At 55.8% G+C, this 18876-nt stretch overlaps 1 protein-coding gene across 3 annotated transcripts in view; it reads right to left on the reverse strand.

Annotated features, from left to right (window-relative positions):
- Positions 1 to 16127, reverse strand: part of APCDD1L (APC down-regulated 1 like) — a 52356-nt gene extending 36229 nt beyond the window's left edge. Inside the window, exons 1-4 of one of the 3 annotated variants that reach the window (XR_012018783.1) lie at positions 15425 to 16122; positions 13573 to 13656; positions 13244 to 13415; positions 12664 to 12854 (exon numbers count right to left, since the gene is read on the reverse strand). Coding sequence is in view for 1 of the 3 variants with exons in the window: in XM_072801572.1 (XP_072657673.1) it covers positions 15425 to 15473 (49 nt within the window). In the remaining 2 variants the exon portion in view is untranslated. Of the gene's footprint in view, positions 1 to 12663; positions 12855 to 13243; positions 13416 to 13572; positions 13657 to 15424 lie in introns of those variants that run through there. The other 2 variants (XR_012018784.1, XM_072801572.1) reach the window with 2 other exon arrangements.
- Positions 16128 to 18876: the final 2749 nt, after the last annotated feature.

The raw sequence follows: 18876 nt of genomic DNA on the forward strand, positions 1-18876 counted from the left end.
ACAGAAATGGATTCTGTCCCAGTTCTGGAGGCTGGAAGTCCCAGATCAAGGTGTGGGCAGGGTGGGTGCCTTTGCAGCCTCTCCCGGGCTTCCTGTGTCTTCACATGCCCTCCAAGCGTCCCCACCTCAGGTAACACCAGTCATGGTGGAGTAGGGCCCACCCGTGACCTCAGTCTCACTCCAGCAGGTCTGCAAAGACCCTCCTGCAAATAAGGTTGCATTCCGAGGTCCTGGGGTCACCACTGCAGCCCATGAATTTGGGGGAGGGGGAGACACAATTCAACCCATACCGCTTACCCAAGCCCACGCTGCTGGTGGGATGCAGGACCATATCCGGCTTCTATTAATACATTCTCATTATTAAAAAATAATCCAATGTAGGGAAGCAGAATCCCTTATTAGTACACTCAACATCCTTCCCCCTTCCTGTCAGCAACCATTATTATTAGTTTGTGTATCTTTCCAGACCTTTTAAAATGGAGGAACATACATAAATATGTGTTGTTGGGTTGAGGGAGGGGGCAGGCTGTTTTTAAAATAAAATTTAAACCCTTGTTACGGTGAAAAACCTGGCTAATGAAAATTATGTTTCAAAACAGACTGAGGCATTCTTTGTGCTAAATATGGTGTTCTTTGTCTCATTTGCAATGGCAAAGTCCCTTGTTTCAAAAAAAAAAAAAATACATTATTAAGAGGCCTTACAATACAAACTACATTTTCCAATTCAATAGCGTACAAGGTCAGCGAAGCAAAGACAATGTAAACTAGCTTCAAAAGTGTCTTGTTCAATAATGAAATTTGTTCCGAGGGGCCAGCATTATAATCAGAGCCTGGTGCAGGCTGGCTGTGCACAGCGCAAGTTTTAGCCTCCGGAATGAACCCCCTCGCTGGCTGGGAACCTATGAAAGGCTGCTTAATGCAGCCCCAGACATCACAGCTCCTGATTAACAAGGATATAATTTCTCGGAGTTAAAAACAAAAGAAAAAGGATGCCGTTCACATCGTTGCCTTTCCTGAATTGGCCCCTGGAAACAGAAAGGCCCGCAAGCCACTGGTCCAGCTGGGAGCTGATGGGGACGGGCTTGACCGGGGAGAGGGTCCCAGGGGGGCCGGTGGGACCAAAGGGAGCACTTTTAGGAGAGTCCGTGTGAGCCGGCCAGCTGAGCCGCATCTAGGTCTGGAGGCCCGCTGCACCTGGTGCCTGCACCCTTGGCTCCGGCCTGCGTGTCAGCGTTCCGACTGCTGACCCTCCACTGGTGCTTAGGGAAACGATGACAGTGTGGAGCGCCCTTCCTCATGTCCTCTTGGCCAACTCCTCCTTGCCTGGTGCTCGGGGAGGCCTTCCCTGGTTCTCCGAGGGGGGGTGGCCCACCCTCTTGGAGTGTCTCCCGCCTGCACCTGCACCGACTGCTGTCGTTCACCCATCTCTCTGCAGCCCCCTCTGAGTGCCCTGAAGGAGCAGGAGACGGAGCCTTCTGGGAGTGCTAGCCTAGCTGAGAACGTCCCCGCTCTTGGATACCTGCAGCACCGTACTGCTGAACGGGGCTCTTGATTTCCCCCACCTCCAGCCCAGTCCATGTGGGCTACAGTAAGGAAGTCAGAAAGTGAGTTAGAAAAAGGCAACCCTCTGGGTAGGCACAGCCCCCACCCACCAGGGCCCTTGGCTGGGCTTGTGGAGCACAGAGCATGTCACTCTCGTAGAGTGAACAACCTACCCGACAGTACATGGTGGTGCCAGAGCACACATCCGAGAGTTGTCTCTTTATCCCCTGTGGTGAGTTGAATTGTGGTCTCCCAAAAGATACATCAAGTCCTAACTCCCCATACCTGTGAATATGATCTCGGAAATAGGGCGTTTGCAGAGGTAATCAAGCTAAGATGATGTCATACTGGATGAGGGTGGGCCCTAGTCCTTCTCGTGTTCTGAGAAGACAGAGATTTGGACACAGACGCAGAAGACACGGGGAGCAGTGCCGTGTGAAGACAGAGGCAGAGACTGGAGGGACCTGGAGCCACCAAATGCTGGAGGAGGTGAGGAAGGAGGGAGCACAGCCCTGCTGATACACTGACGCTGGCCTTCCAGCCTCCAGAACCAGGAAAGAATGCATTTCTATTGGCTTACGCCCCCGAGTCGGTGGCACCTTGTTGCGGCAGCCCCAGGACCCTGACGCGGCACCCACATGGCATCCACCGACAAGGGGTCCAGCCCCGCAGGTGCAGCCCAGCCGCCCGGGGGTCCACGCTCCGTGCAGCAGCCACGGAGCCTTTCTGAGCCCCTGAACTTGCGCTGGACTTGACCTCAGCCTCGGCCGAGGCCTCCCACTCCCCCGGGGGCGGGCCTGCCCACCCTTCTGACTTGGCCCCGTCACCCTCTCCTGCGGGGCTGTGCTGACTGTCCTCCTGTTCCCGAAACCGGCCAAGGCGGCCTGGTCTTCGGGCCTCTGCACCTGCTGAGCCCTTGACTCGGGTTCCTGGCGTCTCAGAAATTTCCAGGCCGACCCCATTGCATTTCGGCTTTCCAGAGCGAGCTTGACGTCACCTCCTTCCAGGGACCCAGGTACTCCTCATCCTGCAGCCCGGCCCCCTGCCGATCGCCCCGCCCCCCGCCAATCGCCCCGCCCTCATCGGTGGCCCCGCCCCCCGCTGATCGCCCCGCCCCCTGCCGGCAGCCCCGCCCTCATTGGTCGCCCCGCCCCCCGCCAATCGCCCCGCCCTCATCGGTGGCCCCGCCCCTGCCGATCGCCCCGCCCCCCGCTGATCGCCCCGCCCCCTGCCGGCAGCCCCGCCCTCATTGGTCGCCCCGCCCCCGCCAATCGCCCCGCCCTCACTGGTCGCCCCGCCCCCCGCTGATCGCCCCGCCCCCTGCCGGCAGCCCCGCCCTCATTGGTCGCCCCGCCCCCGCCAATCGCCACGCCCTCACTGGTCGCCCCGCCCCCCGCTGATCGCCCCGCCCCCCGCTGATCGCCCCGCCCCCTGCCGGCAGCCCCGCCCTCACTGGTCGCCCCGCCCCCTGCCGATCGCCCCGCCCTCATCGGTCGCCCCGCCCCCGCCGATCGCCCCGCCCTCATCGGTCGCCCCGCCCCCTGCCGACCTCCCTGCCCCCGCCGATCGCCCCACCCCCGGCTTTTCTTCATTTCAGAGAGATATCATCACTGGTCATTTTCTCGTTTATTTGTTTGCTTATTTATTGCCTGCACCCACCTCCCCACCCCAACCCCAGCACCCAGCTAGCACCTGGGCCCACTCCCGTGGCTCGCTACCGCGCGGTGCAGAGGAGCACCCCCGACACAGTAGGCACCCCCTGAATGCCTGTCGAATTGCTGAATATTTGAATGAGCTGAAGTTACATGAAGTTATCCAAAAACACAATAGATGTGTGCTCATTCATCTGCGCTCCCTGAATTAGAATTTGGAGGAGGGAGAGAGAGGCGTTTGTCTTTGTACTTAAGCAGGATAAAAAAAGAAAAGAACTTTCTGAGCAAATTATCTATGTAAACAGGGAGTATGCTTCACCGTGTTAATAATGAACTCCAGCCGCCCTGGCCTCAAACACTTGGAGGATGGCTCTGGTGATGAATATGCAAATTCCAGGTGAATCTGTGTCCTTGGTGAAACCCTGATGGGATGGGGGCGGTGGGTGGGGGCCTGAGGGTCCCAGCCTGTCCTCCCCTGGGCAATAATGAGTGCAATCATGAATGCCCTGGTTGGGAATGGACTTGGCTCTTCACGTGGACCCTGGAACGGCGACGTTTCTGGAATTCAGGTGGTCCCTACGCACCTTAGCAGCAGAGCCACAATTCCTGAATTGCCCCAAGCAGGCATTTAGGATCCCTGAACGCAGGAGGGGTGGTGTGCAAGGAGAATGCAGCTGTCATTTGGTCACAAAGTCGTTACCTTCTCTGAGATCTCAAGGGTTACTTCGTTTAGTTTTTGTTTTTTTCCCCCAATGGTTATGTTAAATCGATCTTTTCTGCACAAGGTAGATGAAGATGCAGAAGTCTTGTAAGACCATAGAAGAAAAAAACAAGTCCAAACGTCAATCACTGTAAAATGCCAGGCACTCTTAATCACTGGCAAGTTGGTTTTCATTTCTGTAACTGTGGGCTGCTGTTAAGGAAATTGGAGCCCAACAGATTTGGATAAAGCTGATGGGCTCAACAGTAGGCTTAAGTTTCAAACTATCTAGAAACCACACCCAACCACCAAAAACACATGTTAAAACAACTCTAATTGTAGATTTCAAAGAACAAGTAATTTAGTTTTACTGTGGTTGCTGGTGATTCCAAGCTAAATATATCCGCGTCTTGCTCTCTGTTTTAATGCATATTTTTTTGCAAAGAGTGGGGTTGGGTGTGAGCTCTTGATTTTCTTCCTCTTCTCTGTGTATTTTAATACCGGGACTGGGGGGATGGCAGCTCCGATTTTGTAGTGCACATGGAGCTCCAGGGATAGCTAACAATGGAGACCAAAGCATGGACAGCCTTTAGCTAACTGCTCAAAGAGCATGGCCTCACAGTGGCCATTGGCGGCATTGGTTAGGTGCTTTGGTTGTGAGCAACAGAAGCCACCCCTGACTCATGTAAAAGGAAAGGGAACTCCTTCGAAGGGCGTGGGTGCTCACTGCCCTAAGGGGTGCCCCGGGAACCCAGTTGGTGGGAATCACTCCAGAGCTTCTCTAGGTCATCCGACATGGGCACCATGCATTCAAGCCTCTGGTCACTGCACAAAGATTGGAGGTCCTGGCGCAAGTATCCCGTTTGCCCAGCCTGAGACTCCTGCCCAGCTGGAGGGGAGGCACCCTGACTGCCAAGTCCTCCAGGATGAGAGTCACTGAGGGGAACTGTGCTGTTAGCAGAAGGGGGCATTTGTCCATTGAGTTTTGCTTAAAGCAGAGGACTTGAGGAGTGGGGATTCCTCAGGGCAAAGGGGCCAACAAGAAGCACAGCGAGTCTCCCTGGCTTTGGTGAAGGACCCCGACTCCCTGACTCCCTGGTTCTTCTCTGTGGTCAGCAGTGGGTCTCCTGGCCCCTGGGCTGCCCATGCAGAGACCGTGCTTCTGGGGCCTGGCATCTCGCATGGTCTGGATGGCTCCTGAGAACCCAAAAGCCCGCCAGGCTGCAGTCTTTGCAGGCCTCTGCCCTTCTGAAACATCCTAACCCAGTGGCCTCCAAGTCCTCAGAGGTCAAAGGTCAATGACAGCAGGACCTGAATCACAAGGTGCCCATGAAGAAATAATGTGATGTCCCCTACTGTGCTTAATGAGAGCAGGTGCCTGGTGGACGTCAGCTGTTGCTGATTCTGGTCCATCCAGAGCTCTGGTCTGGCCTCAGACACCCTATAGGGATGGACTCTGGCCCCATCTGTCCTGAGGCCCCATCTGCTTGATGGGACACCTTTGGCATCCCTGTCTCCTTGTAGCACAGAGTGGGGCGGGGGCCTGTTCAAATGTCTGACCGGTTGGGACCTTGCTGTTTCCCAAATCAATTCCCTGGGAACCCTAGCCTGCCTAAGAGCTTCTCTACTGCCAGGGACCCTGGTGCCATTCAGGGGTGATTCCACGTCCGACCCCCAGGAACCCCCACCCTGCAGCCAGGGTCGGGTTTGGCCAGTCCCACCCTCCACGACTTCTCTAACGGGACTCTCCTGCTGGGGTCCTGACAAACCCAGGGGACCGCAAGTCTGGGAGGCTGCAAACCCAGCCCAGAGGGAACTGATCCTGGAGGAAACACAGGAGAAGCAGAGAGGGAGAAATCACCCATAGTCACAGCTCTCAGACATCACCCCTCGCCTCCTCTGTTTTCCTCTAGGTTATTTTTTTTCTTTTGTTGTTGTTTTAAGAGAGAGAAAGGCGCAGGCAGGGACAGAGGGGAAGAGAGAGAGAGAATTTTAAGCAGGCTCCATGCCCAGAGCAGAGCCCAACGTGAGGCTCCATCTCACAACCCTGAGATCATGACCGGAGCTGAAATCAAGAGTCGGACGCTTAACCCGCTGAAACACCCAGGCGCTCGCTCTTCTCCTGGTTTATTTTTACTGAATAAGGACGCACCCCCGCCAATGCAAACAGAAGCGAGATCAAATGTACAGACACCGTGTTTCTGTTCTAACGTTATGTCAAAAATATCTTTCCCTGTCATTCAATGCTTTTTGTGACATATAACTTTGTGGGTGCATAATTCCCTCAAAGTTTATTCAGGTCATTACCTAATGGTGGAATATTTAGGTTCTGGTCCCCTGGCCTCCCTTCCCTCCCTGGGTCCCTGGATATGGCTTGATGCTGTCCACCTGCTTCTTCTTTTTTTTTTTTTTAAGATTTTATTTATTTATTCATGAGAGACACACAGAGAGAGGCAGAGACACAGGCAAAGGGAGAAGCAGGCTCTCTGTGGGGAGCCCAATGTGGGGCTCGATCCCAGGACCCCGGGATCACGCCCTGAGCCGAAGGCAGAGGCTCAACCACTGAACCACCCTGGTGCCCCTGTCCCACCTGCTTCTGAGCTGCAGGCTGATCACATAACTTCTAGAGTCTCCACTTCCCAGAAACACCTGCTGCCATTGCACCCACCTGCGGGGCCTTCAGCTGCAACACTAGGTGCCGTGGGCTGATTTGTTCCCCGTCCCCAAATATGTTCAAGTCTTAACCCCCAGAACCTCACTCAGGACGTCCCCTTATTTAGAAATGGGGTCATCACAGACGTAAACCATGAGAACGAGGTCCTGCTGGAGAGTGATTAGGGTGCTCTAATCCAGGATGACTGGTCTCCTGACACGAAGAGGTGAAGAGGCACATGCACACAGGGCAGCCGCGTGATGCTGCAGGCAGGCGCTGGAGGGAGGGATGCTTCGAAAATCAGGGTAGGCCACAGATTCCCAGCAAACAGCAGAAGCTATAGGAGGCGAGGGAGGATCGTGCCCTACAGGTTTCAGAGGGAGCATGGTCCTGCTCACACCTGCATATCGGATTCCCAAAACGTGAGACTGTACATTTCTGGTGTTCTAAGGCACCCGGTTGGCGGTCCCTTGTGCAGCAGCCTTAGGAAACAAGTAGAGTTCCCACAGCCCTAGTTCCCACAACATGTGGCACCTAACCACCCACCAGAACAGGTGGGCCCTGTGCGTATGTGGTCGGGCAACCCCAAGCCCCCTCGCGCCTGCAGAAGCAGGAACCTGGGCTCCTGATCCCCTCCGCCCCAGGCTCTGTGCCCCCATCCTCCTCAGACCCAGTCCAGCCACCATTTCTGACCCTTCCTCCCCAGCCATGCTCCTTCTGTCCCCAGATGTCTTGCAGCGTCCAAAAGAAGCCGTGTAGCCTGGTCTCAATACTGGAACCTGCAGGCGGTGTCCTGTCCCTCAGCAACGGTGGGAGCGACACCCACCAAGCGCTTGTCCTGTGCCTGGCACTGTGCTCCCCTCCCCCCCGCCCCTGCCATAGTCTCACCTACTCTTCACAGAAACCCCATGGGCTGGGCCTTCCTGTGCAAAGGAAGGGGGAACCCGAGACAAGAAGGGTCAAGTCGTTAGCAAGTCAGGGGGGCAGCTGGAGTTGGAATGTGGGAAGGTGCTTCCAGAGCCCGGCCCGCTCTGCCGTCTTCACGGACGGACAGACAGCCAGGGTCCTTCCACTTCAGCAGCTCTCTGATCCAGCATGCAGTCAGCGGATACAGCCAACTGTCGTGCTGGTGCACCTGCAATCTCTGCACTGTGCTCCCCCATCGGGCCATGCCTGGAAAGCACCAGCCCAGACCCCTCGGGTGAGCACATCTCCTGGTGCCCGCACCTGGCACCGAAGCCTGGCTCTCGGAGGGAGGTGCAGGGCAGGGAGGCCCTTGCCTGGATTCTGACCTTGACAATCACTGGCAGGGGGAGCAGCTCGGGCAGGAAGCTCCGTGGCCTACAAGTCTGGGCCTTGGGTGCCTGGTCTTACTTCTGTCTTCTGTGAAATGTGCCCATGACATGGTGGGGGGGTGGGAGATGGGGTGTCACGAGAATCAAATGAAGAAAACAATACCTGAGCTCTGCCCCTCTCCCCAGGGAAAGCCAGTCTCTCCTCCCTCCCTCCCTCTCTCTCATATACACTCTACACGTGGTCATTTATGGTAAGAATATCTAGCCATCTATTCTCCTCTCTCCTCTCTATGTACATTTAGCTGGTAGTCTGTGGGCCATTGCCCAGGTTCCCATAGACGTGAGAAGGAGGAGGGAAGCTTGAGTGGACAAATGGTAGACTGGGGAAAACTGCGATAGATACAGGAAATGATTTATTTTCTATATATAAAGAGCAGTAACAAATCAATAAGAAGAGAAGATTTTTTCAGAAGTCCAATACAAAAATGGGTAAAGGATATGACCAGACAGACCCTAAGAAAATCACTAAAAGGGGTCCAGAGAAATACAAGTAGACGTTTCTGTTTGCTCATAATCAAAGGGCTGCATGGAACATTTTTCTATTTCTTGTGCTCATGGATTGGAAGAACAAATATTGTTCAAATGTCTATGCTACCCAGAGCAATGTATACATTCAATGCAATCCCTATCAAAATACCATCAATTTATTTCACAGAGTTGGAACAAATAATCCTAAAATTTGTGTGGAACCAGAAAAGACCCCCCCCCCCCCCAAGTAGCCAAAGGAATGTTGAAAAGAAAACCAAAACTGGTGGTTTTGGGCTTCACAATTCTGGGCTTCAACCTTGATTACAAAGCCATAATCATCAAGACAGTGTGGTACTGACACAAAAACAGTCACAGAGATCGATGGAACAGAATAGAGACCCCAGAAATGGACCCTCAGCTCTATGGTCAACTAATCTCTGAAAAAGCAGGAAAGAATATCCAATGGAAAAAAGTATCTTCAACAAATCGTGTTGGAGAAATTGGACAGCCACGTGCAGAAGAATGAAACTGGACCATTTCCTCACACCACACACAAAGATAGACTCAAGATGAATGAAAGACCTAAATGTGAGACAGGAATCCATCAAAACCGTAGAGGAGAACGCAGGCAGCAATCTCTTTGACCTCGGCCGCAGCAACTTCTTACTAGACACGTCTCCAAAGGCAAGGGAAACAAAAGTAAAAATGAACTATTGGGACTTTATCAAGATAAAAAGCTCTTGCACAGCAAAGGAAACAGTCGACGAAACCAAAAGGCAACCTACAGAACAGGAGAAGATATCTGCAGATGACACATCAGATAAAGGGCTAGTATCCGAGATCTATGAAGAACTTATCAAACTCAACAGCCAAAGAGCAAATAATCCAGTCAAGAAATGGGCGGAAGTCATGAACAGACATTTCTCCAAAGGCCTACGCATGGCCAACAGACGCATGAAACAATGCTCAATGTCACTTGACATCAGGGAAATACGAATCAAAACCACCATGAGATCCCACCTCACACCAGTGAGAATGGGGAAAATTAACAAGTCAGGAAACAACAAATGTTGGAGAGGATGCGGAGAAAGGGGAGCCCTCTTACCCTGTTGGTGGCAATGCAAGCTGATGCAGCCTCTCTGGAACACAGTGTGGAGGGTCCTCAAGAAGTCAAAGATGGAGCTACCGTGTGACCCAGCAATTGCACTACTGAGTATTTCCCCCAAAGATACAAATGTACTGATCTGAAGGGGCACCTGCACCCCAATGTTTATGGCACTAATGTCTACAAGGGCCAAACTGTGGAAAGAGCCCAGACATCCATCCACAGGTGAAAGGATTAAGAAGATGTGGTCTCTATCTACAACCGAACACTACTCAGCCATCAGAAAATGAAATCTTGCCATTTGCACCAATGCGGATGGAGCCAGAGGGTATTATGCTAAACAAAATAAGTCAGTCAGAGAAAGACAATTATCCTATGCTCTCACTCATATGTGGAATTTAAGAAGCAACACAGAGGATCATAGGGGAAAAGAGGAAAAAATAAAAGAAGATGAAATCAGAGAGGGAGACAAAGCATAAGAGACTCTTAATCACAGGAAACAAACTGAGGGTCGCTGGAGGGGATGTGGGTGGGGAGATGGGGTAACCGGGTGATGGGCATTAAGCCTCCTTAATCGCGGGACGTGATGAGCACGGGGTGTTATATAAGACCGATGAATCACTGGCCTCTACCCCTGAAACCAATCATACATTATGTATTAATTAATTGAATTTAAAGAAAAAAATTTTTAAAAGAACTCCATATATCAGAAAAAAAAGAAAATCAAAGGCCTGCAAATCTAAAGAACCGAGAATTACTGTTGGCAAGATTTTTAAAGAATGCTAAGGGTCGGCCAGGGTGGGAACTGGCGCTCCCGCGGGCCATCTGTGGGGAGCGCGGACTGGTACAACCCATCGGGAGGGAAGGTCAGCAAACAAACGTCACGCACACAGTCTGCTGCAGCAGTTCCACCGTTAGGCATTTGCAGGCAAGTGTGCAGGGGCAGGGCAGGCTGGGGGAGAGAACAGTGTTGTCGGCAGGAGGAACCGCGTGTGGGCGCGTGGACACCGTGGTAGAAAGGACTTCGTCGTGGTGGCTGGTGACCGCCGTCTTCTCTGCGGTGGAGAAAGCTTGTCTGTGAAATGTGTGGGGGTGAGGGTGAGATGGGGGCGGAGGGGCGCAGAGGGGCGGGAGAGAAGACAGAGTCGCTTGGAAGAGGGGCGAGTGGGGCCTTCCAGCCTTCCAGCACCGCTAACGGACTGGGCACTGGGGGAGCCTGGGGGCCTGAAACACCAGCTGGAGGCCCTTGTCCTGGCGCTGGGAGGCAGGTGGCACTCCCTACACCCAGGGGCTTCGGGGGCTGGGAAGCGAATCCGGGCAACTTCCCAGCTCATGCTGCCCTCACATGGCTCTGTTTGCTCTTGGATGCCTCCAGTGACGGGAGGCTCACTAATTCTAGAGGCAGCCCATTCCTCGCCCGCTGAAAACCCTTCAGTGGGCCACTGCAGTGCCTGTGACACAAAGTCTGCTTCCTTTCCAAGACCCCCAGGTCCTCCGTGATTGACCCTGGCTGCCTCCGAGCTCACCCACACCTGCCCCTTGGCCCTTCACTCTCCCCTTTCCGGCCCCAGTGGCCCCCTCTGCCGTCCCCTGACACAGCGGTGCCTCCTCCCGCACCTAGGCTTTTGCACATGCTGGTACCTCTCCCTGGACGGTCCTCCTCTTCCTCCCCACCTCTTCCTCCAGTTAACCCTTCCTCTTTCGTCAGGTTCCAGCGAGCGTGTCAGGGGCTAGGCTAGATGCCCCTGCACACACTCTGTGCAGCGCTCATCGCTCCCTAATTCGTGGCTCATCTGAGATTGCGTCGCCCGCCTGAGTCCGGCCTCCACGGGGACGGCGAGCTGCCTCCTGGCTTCAGCGCCGCCCGCCGAGGGCCGGGTGCTCCGCGAGGCCCGGGGCCGGGACGCTGAACGGAGCCTCGCGTGGGCTCCTCCCCACTGGATGCCTGCTTGGGTCAGCGCCCCCGCCCCCTGCCACCAGCCGTGGGTGCCGCCAGCACTGCCATTTCACAGAGAAGGGGACTGAGGGCGGCGGCCGAGGCTGCGGGGTCACGGGGGGCAGCTAAGCCCAGGTTCCCCAGGCAGAGGAGGCAGACACGGTGCTCTCGGGGACACACAGGACATCAGAGGGGAAGGAGACGGACATGGAGAGACCTCGCAAACTCGGGGTGGTTCGGCGGCAGAGCGGGGCCTCCTCCTCCCTCTGCGATTTCGAGCCCCGCGCCCGGCGGGGAGGGCCGGGGGATCCACGGGGCGGGGTCCTCACACTTAACCACACTGGTCCCAACTCGCTGATGGGGATGCGGGGGACAGGACGGGAAGGTGACGGAGCTGGAGGGGACCAGGTCCGTCCAAGTCCCCAGATGCTGCTCTTAAGGTCCCTGGAGCTCACAAGACGGGCGTTGGGCCCAGCCCAGCCCAGCGGGCTCCGGGCACCAGGTAGGGGTCCCGGTGGGCACGGCCCGGCCCACGATTCCCTCCAGCTGGGGGTCTGACATCCTCTGGGATGCGCTGGGCTCGCTGGGACACCGTCACTCCCCTCTCCTGCTCTGCAGCTCCCTTACCGGGTCTTACATGGTTTCCTGTATCGGGGTCTTTTGGAGACTCCAGGTGTCCCAGGAGGGCCGGGGACCCGCTCGGTACCAAGGGTTCCTGGAAGCCGTTCTGGTTTAGGGAACAACTGCGCCAGCCCCCTGGTCACAGTTCATGGCCACCCCCGGTGCCAGCTTCCAAATCTAGGTCTCTCCCTACCGCCCCCCTGGCTTGGCCCCGGGGCCCTCGAGCTCAAACCGGTTTGAGCGCCCCCCCTTCCTCTGCACTGGGCTCTCGATCCTCGTTTTCTAGGCGGGCTCGGGCTCTGGTGGTGAAAGCAGCGTATCTCAGAAGTTTTATCAGGGGCTCATTCTGGCTTGAAGCTTTCATTAACGTAGTTAACTTCCAATACATTGCACAAATGTTTCTTCATGTGTGGCTTCTAACTGGTCTGCTATCCAGATGGTTTTGAAATTAAGGAAGCTGCTATATTTGCCTTGAGCCGGTTATTTTGAATTTGGAGATTAGAGCCCCGGTCAGGAGATAAGCAAAACAGCTGCCCGCGCCCCCCCCCCCGCCCCCAGCGACCTGTCCCCGGCAAGATGAAGTTTCCGATGACAATGTACTTCATTTTGAACAACTAATTCAATAACCGATCTTTATTCACATTTGACTTTCGGATGAGCGTGTTTAAGTCCATTCTCTTCCCGGTTTCTATTCCGGGTTTGCAAACGGAGTCCCACACCAACAACTCATTTATTACGGAATGGCCCGTGACTGCTCTAGTTAATCTGCCTCGAGATGATAACTTGCCATCACAAAGTATATGGCTCGAGATAAAAGCAGGACTGAAATTAGAAAAAAGAAATACAAATGAGGGGGGAAATAAAAAAATGAAGCCAGGTTTTTTTTTTTTTTTTCATTTTTTTCCCCCCTCAAGCATAAACTTGTTGAGTAAGGAGATTTTTAAAAGCCAGAAATTGCTGTGGTGCGAAGCAAAGCTGGAGGCTGGTAAACTGGCATGAGACCCGGGTTTGCAGGAAGGTCTGCCGTGGCGGGGAGCTAACCACTACCCGCAGCTGTGCTCCCATCGTCCCCCCAGGACGCTTTCAGAGACAAGAGGGAGGGAGAAACCCACGTTCAAATTAGAAGCCACCTAAGCTGTGTTGTTTCTCTTGGGCCCCCACTGTGCCTTTGAATTCCTGATTGCTCAGAGCGAGAACAAAATTCATCTGACCTGGTGATTTTGAGAGATTCATTTGAAAAGCTACCAGCAGTCCGTCTGGCCCTACCAAGGGTTCTCGGACAGGGGCTCCGTTGCTCCCCGATTACTCCTCGACCGGGGGACATTGGGCGGTGTCTGGAGACCTTTGTGGTTGTCATAACCGGGAAGATGTTGCTGCTGGCATCTGGGAGGGGAAAGGCCGGGGATACTGCTAAACATCCTATGCCCCCGCCCCCACCTCCCCCCAACCCCGCCAGCAGAGGAGGATTTGGACCACAACGTGGGTAGTGCTCTGTGTGTGTGTGTGTGTGTGTGTGTGTGTACACTCAGTGGGAACTCACCCGCTGGGCCGCGTGCGTGCCATCCTGTGCCAAATCCACACTGGAGGCCCGAGGTTCAGGCATGCCCCAGCTCAGGTACCTAAACTGGTAAGTATCTGAGGGATTAAGTGGGTTCTGTTCCCTTTCACCAGAGCAAAAGGAGCCGGTTGCCTGGTGATGCAGCCAGTGGCGAAAAGAACTTTCGAAAGTAGAGTTCAGTGGAAAATGGTACCCGAGTTAAGAGCAGGGAACCGTGAAGGCCGCCCGCCAGGGACTGCCCCCTTTCAGCCTCTGCGTCTACCTCGGGGGTTGGGGGGCAGTGGGCCTGTTGTGGCCTCGGTGCACCGGGGGCCACCAGGCGGGCTCCTGGCTTCTGTCCTGTGGAATCTGTCACACTTGCTAAGGCGAAAGGTCGCCAGGGAGTGAAGCAGTGGGGCTCCCCGAGATGCTAAACTTCCAATGATTTTATTGGCATGACAAGAATTCAGGGCCTGCCAAAGACAACAGCCCTGTGCTGTGGCCGAGGCTGCAGGTTTCTGGGGGGTAATCGGCCCTCTTGTTCTTGATGGTCCCATCCCCGGGAGTGGAGGAGCATCCTCCGGGCCTCCTCCCACCTCAGCGCCCAGAGGAAAGCGTGGACCTCCTGGGCCAGGCTCTCGCCTTGCCCTCTGCCCTTTCTTTCCTGCCCTCTCTCCCTGGGACCAGCAGGGTGGCCCTGGCCTGCTTTTGCATCGAGGGAGAACTCCCAGGCAAAGGAGAGCTGTGTGAGTGCTCACTTCCAGCCCTGGCGGGGGCCCCTCCTGATGGACATAGCTGAGGTTCATCCCTGGCTGACCCAACCCTCCCCTGACCTGCCTTCAGACCCCTTTCATGTCTTCTTCAAATAATCTTGCTTAGAAATTTGGGGTTGGGAAGAAAAGACTCTGGTTGACGAACTGCTGGAGATGGACCAGGCTGCTGTTTGCCTGTAAATGGGGTGGAGAGTGCCCAGTGGGACCCAGCAGCCCCAGGCATACCTATCCTCACAACGATCCTAGCCGAAGGGGGGATTCTGTGAGCCCATCGGACAGATGAGAAGGTTGAGGCTAAGAGAGCTAATAAGGGGCATGGCTGCCCAAGGCCACGCAGGTTGATAGGAAGGTGAGCTGGGTTCTGAGCCGGGCGATAGGACTCCAGGGCAAGGATTCTTAATCCTTCACAATGTGAGGGTGCTTGGGGGTGAGCCTGGGACTGCACGCACTTCCACAGCTGTGGTTGTTACCGTCCTTTTGGCCAATGGTGACACACCATGGTCAGGTGGCATTTGTAGAGAGTTTTGTCTCTGCCCACCCCCTCTGGAGAGCCAGCAGGAGAGCAGTTAGTCCTGGAGAAGGCACTGCCTCCTCTCCCTGCCATCGGGGTTTGTTGCTCAGGGTCACTGCACGCTCCCACACTTCTCCCCCAGGCTCTGTAGGTTCAGGATTCAGTGGGCGACACCGGATCCCGCAGCCCCGGTCTGAGGGATTCGGGGCTTATATCTTGCCATGGTGGGGGCGGTTCAGTTGGGCCTGGGATCCCCCTGCGCCTTCTCGGAGGTCCCAGCCCCTCTGGGGCCTGGCGCAAGGGGCTGCTCCAGGTGCCTGGAGACACAGCACGGGACCAGAGCGCCTAGCAAGGTGACACAACATGCTCGGGAGGTGCGTCGCGGCAGGTGCTGGCCAGGTGAGGCCAGAGAAGAGCGCAGAGGAGCCCGCAGAGCACAGCGTCGCCAAGTCACCGACCATGCCCGCCCGCCTGGCAGTCGCTGCGGGCCCCCAGGGAACACCCGACGGCGAGCTCCCTCCCTTCCCTCGGAGCCGAGCCGGCAGCCAGCCGGTGGGGGCGCGGCACCTACCTCCCAAAAGCACCAGGACGCACGCGTAGGGGAGCATGGTCGCGGGCATCCCGTCGGGGCTGGCCGGACGACCCGGGCGCCCGCTCTGCGCGGAGAGGCCTGCGAGGAAGTGCGGGGTCCCGAGCCCCCGGCGCTCACACGCGCTCACCCGCCCGGGCTGTTGACGGTTGTAAGTCGAGCTGCGCACTCATAGGTCCAACTTGCCAGAAGAGGTGGAGACAGCCCCGGGCGCTGCCGCAGCGCGCCCAGCCCTCTGGCGCGGCTCCTCCTGCCATGCAGACCCTCCAGCCGACCCCCTCCGTCCCCTGGTCCTGGCCTCCCCAGTCTTCGCGGTGAGCAAGCAGGCGCAGGCCTCCCTGGACTCCTGGCCTGGCCCAGCCGAGCCGCGCGCTCCTCCGGCCGACGCACGGGGAGCGGCAGATCCCTGGGAGGGCAGGGGGCTTGCCGGAAACTCCCCTCTGCCCCGCTGGACTCCAGGACCCCCGAGGTTTCTATTCAGGCCTTTCAGATACTCTTGGAAAAGTTGCGTCAACTTGGAGCCCAGTGAGCGCAGGAGCACAGTTAAAGTGGCCAAGCTGGGGTGCCCGGCAGCCCGCAGCGCGCTCTGTAATTAGCTCGTCCTGCTCCAGAGAGCATCTAGGCAAACAGTGTGGAGCCGACCAGGGCTGGTTTCCTCCCCCAATCTCACCCCAACTCCTCCTCCACCCCCCCATCCGAGTGAGTCAGTTTAGGGTGGCAGCCCAGAGGCAAGGCCTCTGGGAGGAGGAGGAGGAGGAGGAGAAGGTGGAGGAGGAGGAGGAGGAGGAGGTGGAGGAGGAGGAGGAGGAGGAGGTGGAGGAGGAGGGCAGGCACCAAGTCCCGAGACTAGTCACCTCCTGCCCCCCCACCCCCACCCCAGGCCCGGAGGGGCTTCCCAGGCACCTCCCCAAGGGGCAGGCAAGCCTTGAATGAAGGTGGTGAGCATCTGGGAAGGAGGTTCTCTGCAAGCTATTGGATTTGTGAATGAAGCAGAGAAAGAGCCTCACTTGGATGGGAAGGTTTTGGAAAGCTTTCCCAGCTTGTTCCTGCCTGCATGGACCATGTGGGTGCCGGAGGGAAAGTGGTGTGGGGCCGGCTTGGAGCTGGAGCGCGTAGATGGGGCCTCCACTTCCACCGGGTTGCCCTTCGCTCAGAGGACAGAAGGAGAGGGAAAAGGAAGAGAGACCCCAGAGAGGAGGGAGGGAGAGAAAGGGACCTGGGAGGGACAGGAGCAAGGAGAGAGGAAGGAGGCAGGGACCAAGAACCAGGGGGAGATGCAGGGGAGGGAGAGAGAGAACCTAAGGGAGGAGGTGAGAGGTGAGTGAGGGGGAGGGAAGACGAGAAGAGAGGTGGAGCCTGTCCCCTCTGCCAGCACAGGGACCCCGGGACCCAAGCTGGGGGGCCTGCCCTCCAAAGGCTTCAGAGGCCTGTGTGTCCACACCTGTCCTGGGGGCTCCGAGACAGCACCCCACCTTTGGATTCCTTGTTAGAAGCGTGAGTGAGGCCCCCAGGGGGCCCTTCGGCTGAGTGCAACCTCAAGGGCCCCCAATCCAGGCCTCCCCACCCCCACCCCAGGCGGCCTTCGCTTCCCTCTTCTCCAGAGGCAGCAGAGATGAGAAGGTGCAGGATGAGGCCACAGAGTGATCTTACACGAATGGAAATGTGAGAGAAACAATCAGTTCCCTTCCTGAAAATGACATTTTCCTGGTCTCTGTGGATTGTCGAGAACAGCATGAGACCAGAGCGGCACCTGCTCTCCACGCACGCAGTGGCCGCCGCGGGACGGGGTCACTGTGCGGCCCGAGGGGCGTTGTCGGGGGATTATTTATAATTGCATAATTGTGATTCTTTGTGGCAATTTGTGTCTTTAAATCCGCAAAATTCACACCTACGGGGAGTTGTACTTCCTCGGTGCTGTGCTGTCCATACTGGGGCAGAGGGCCCTCCCTGGGCTGCCGAGTGTGGGTGTTCCTGGACCCCTGGCAGGGGCTGTTACACTCATGTCCCGGGTGGGGTTATAATTTGGTGCTTTTAGAACTTACTGAACTGCTAGGAGATGTGAGAACGTCCCCCACCAAGTATGGGGCCCGTTTATGAATCGTTGGGTTGGCTTATTTCTAAGTGAGAGGACTTGCCCCTGGTACCGAGAACCCGGGATGGGCCAGGTGCTTTCCATGCATATACCTTCCATCCAAATGACCTGATGAGAACTAAGAATTATTGTTGCCACATTGTACAGAAGGGGGAAACTGAGTTTGGGGAGGTTGTGCCCCTGTCCTGAGGCCATGCATCTGGAAGGTGGTGGAGCCCCTGCTTGTGACCCGGATGCTCTGCATCTCCATGGGCCGCACTGGGTCACTGCGCTGTGGGCTCCATTCGGCGTCTGAAGATCCTAAAGGAAAAAGCCCATTTTAGAATAACAGCCTTTCTTGGAAGAGGTTTCGGAACGAAGGGGAAGCACAATGACAGAGGGCTTCCTGGGCATGGACAGCGGCGGGGGGGGCCCCCCCCCCTTCATGCAAATGGCAGGGCCTTGGAGGGGGGACGGAGCGGGCTCCTCTCTTACAGGTAAGAAGCGAAGTGCAGGGCGCCACACTACCTGTTCTCAGGCAGATTTTACTCCCAAAAAGAAAAAGAAGGAAAAAAAAAAACAGTGTTAACAAGACTCTCCTCTTGTTACAAGAAGATACAACAATAGACAAAGGCGGAACCAAAGCTAAAATGTATTGGCTTCAAACATTTATTTTTAACCAAAAAAAAAAAAAATTATATTGTCCAGACCTTGCATTTTGCCAGAGGAAGGGTGGTATTTGCTCGGTTCCTGACCCCTTTCTTACACACAGAGCAATTATCCGAGAACATTTGAAATGCTAGTAATTATAAGGCTGTTTGGGGGGACAAGCAAAATATTTCTCAAGCCCCCACTCTGCTGGCTGTGAGTCACATCCATGGGCATTATCACACCTTGGCCTCTAGAGCTGGGCTTTTCTGAGTTGTTAACCACAGGGACCCTTCCCAGGCGCCAGAGCTCCGGGGGAGAAGGGGACACAGAGCACCGCCACTGGGAGGGAGGTGGCCATGGGCCAGAGGTCCCTGATGGGGGCGGAGGAGGCCGGCCTCCCATGCTCAGATCTCATCTCCCACCCACCCTCCCCCCAAATCCAAGCCTGGGGGTGGGTCAGTGGAAACAGAGCCTCTTCCTTTCCCTCCCCACTGAACACCTACCTCCTCACCCTTGTCTCTGCTAAAAACACTGTGGGAAGGTAAGATCGCTCCATGAAATCTTGCTATAAAATGGTCTGTTTCCTCTGCTTGTTATCAGGGGTGTCTGATCAAAGAAACGGTGCCCAGACCTGGTTATCTAATAACCACATAAACAACCAGGCCGGCTTCCTGGGTTGGGAAGGGTGGGTGGGGGCAGCTCTGGATGAAAT

This window comes from Canis lupus, chromosome 26 (assembly GCF_048164855.1).
Source record: "Canis lupus baileyi chromosome 26, mCanLup2.hap1, whole genome shotgun sequence".
Classification (NCBI taxonomy): Eukaryota; Metazoa; Chordata; class Mammalia; order Carnivora; family Canidae; genus Canis; species Canis lupus.